The 1,460-nt window shown below is 60.7% G+C and overlaps 1 protein-coding gene across 1 annotated transcript in view; it reads left to right on the top strand.

Annotated features, from left to right (window-relative positions):
• The first annotated feature begins 22 nt into the window (after positions 1-22).
• C1R (complement C1r) overlaps positions 23-1,460 on the top strand; it is a 14,016-nt gene continuing 12,578 nt past the window's right edge. Inside the window, exons 1-3 of the mRNA XM_035894616.1 lie at positions 23-183; positions 424-602; positions 1,071-1,172. Of these exons, the coding sequence (XP_035750509.1) occupies positions 111-183; positions 424-602; positions 1,071-1,172 (354 nt within the window). The 5' untranslated portion in view covers positions 23-110. The remainder of the gene's footprint in view (positions 184-423; positions 603-1,070; positions 1,173-1,460) is intronic.

The following is a 1,460-nucleotide window of genomic DNA, read 5'->3' as shown; positions in this document are numbered from 1 at the left end:
GCGGGAGCCGGGCGGCCCCGCACGGCAAGCGAGCTCGGCCCCAGCTCCGTGCCTGTCCCACTCCTCGCCCGCTCGCCTCCTCGCCATCGGCCCCGTCCCTCCGCCCCGGGATGCCTCCCAACCTCACCGGCTATTACCGCTTCGTCTCCCAGGAGAACATGGACAATTACCTGCGCGCCTTGGGTAACTCCACCCTCCTCGTCCCACTCCTTCCTCCCCTTTTGCTCCCTTCTGTCTCAAAAAATGTCAGAAGTCAGGAAGGGGAGCAAGGGAGGGCTTTGGGAACCCTGTGGTCCTTCTGTTTGCGTCTGTCACTTTTGCGCTGTGGTGGGAGCAGGGGGAGGTATCATGGCTGGGGCTCCCCGTCTCTGCCGGGGATGGTGCTGGGTCATCCACAGATCTTCCCTCCCTCTCATTCTCCAGATATCAATGCGGTCCTGCGAAAACTGGTTTGCCTCCTGAAGCCCGATAAAGAGATCATCCACACAGGAGATCACATGGTCATCCGCACCATCACTTCCCTGCGGGACTATGTTATGGATTTTGACCTGGGAGTGCAGTTTGAGGAAGACCTGGGACCCGTGGATGGACGCAAGTGCCAGGTGAGATGCCCACATGGTGCAGTTTGACAGCAGACTGGGGTGCAGGGACTTGCCCAGCTTTTGATTCATGAACCAGGTGAGGGCCCAGCCCAAGGCTGGCATGCCCCTGCAGGTCCAGGAGTAAGTGGTTCTATGAGTAAATCCCTTACAGCAAAGGGGCCAAGCACCAAACAGCCAGAAAACCAGTACTTTAGGACGCAGAGGGTACTATCCTTTGGAGCAAAGCCCTGAAAAGAAAGATAGGATGTCAGCCCGCTTGGCCGCGCTCTGTTGCACTTGGAAGCCAGAGGGTCATTCACCTCCCACAAAGAGCATCAGTCCCAAGGAGCCTCCAAAGAGCCACCAGATCAGGGACTGCATTTGAAAATGTGCCTGGGAGGAACAGTCCGTGTCATCGCTAGAAACCTGTATTGCTAGGACCCCCTTGTCTTGGGACCATGTCTTCCCCTCTGCTCCTTTTTTTTCCAGACAACTGTCTCCTGGGAGGGGGATCAGCTGGTGTGTGAGCAGCTAGGAGAGAAGAGGAACCGAGGCTGGAGGCACTGGCTGGAGGGCGACCAGCTGCACCTGGTGAGGAGGGGTCCGGCACAACTGGCTAAACCCCAGTCGGGGTGGGTCGGGGGACACACACAGAGTGCGGGTGCTGCGGGCTCTGAGCCAGCCGTGCAGCCTCCGTCCCACTGCGCTAGGACTTCAGCCCCGGCTCCGGGGGGGCAGCCAGCCTTCGCACAAACATCCGCCTGGCCGGTTCAAAAGTTACTGCAGGTCCGCGGAGGCCGCGGCCCGGCCCGGCCCGGCCCTGCAGCCCGACCCGCTGGGGCTCAGCGGGGGTCGGGAAGGGGGTGCGGCAGCAATGCG

The sequence above is a fragment of the Egretta garzetta genome, unplaced genomic scaffold (genome assembly GCF_000687185.1).
Source record: "Egretta garzetta isolate BGI_Z169 unplaced genomic scaffold, ASM68718v1 scaffold85, whole genome shotgun sequence".
Taxonomy (NCBI): Eukaryota; Metazoa; Chordata; class Aves; order Pelecaniformes; family Ardeidae; genus Egretta; species Egretta garzetta.
The sequence above is the reverse complement of the archived record's forward strand: the minus strand, read 5'-3'. Positions and strand labels throughout refer to the sequence as shown.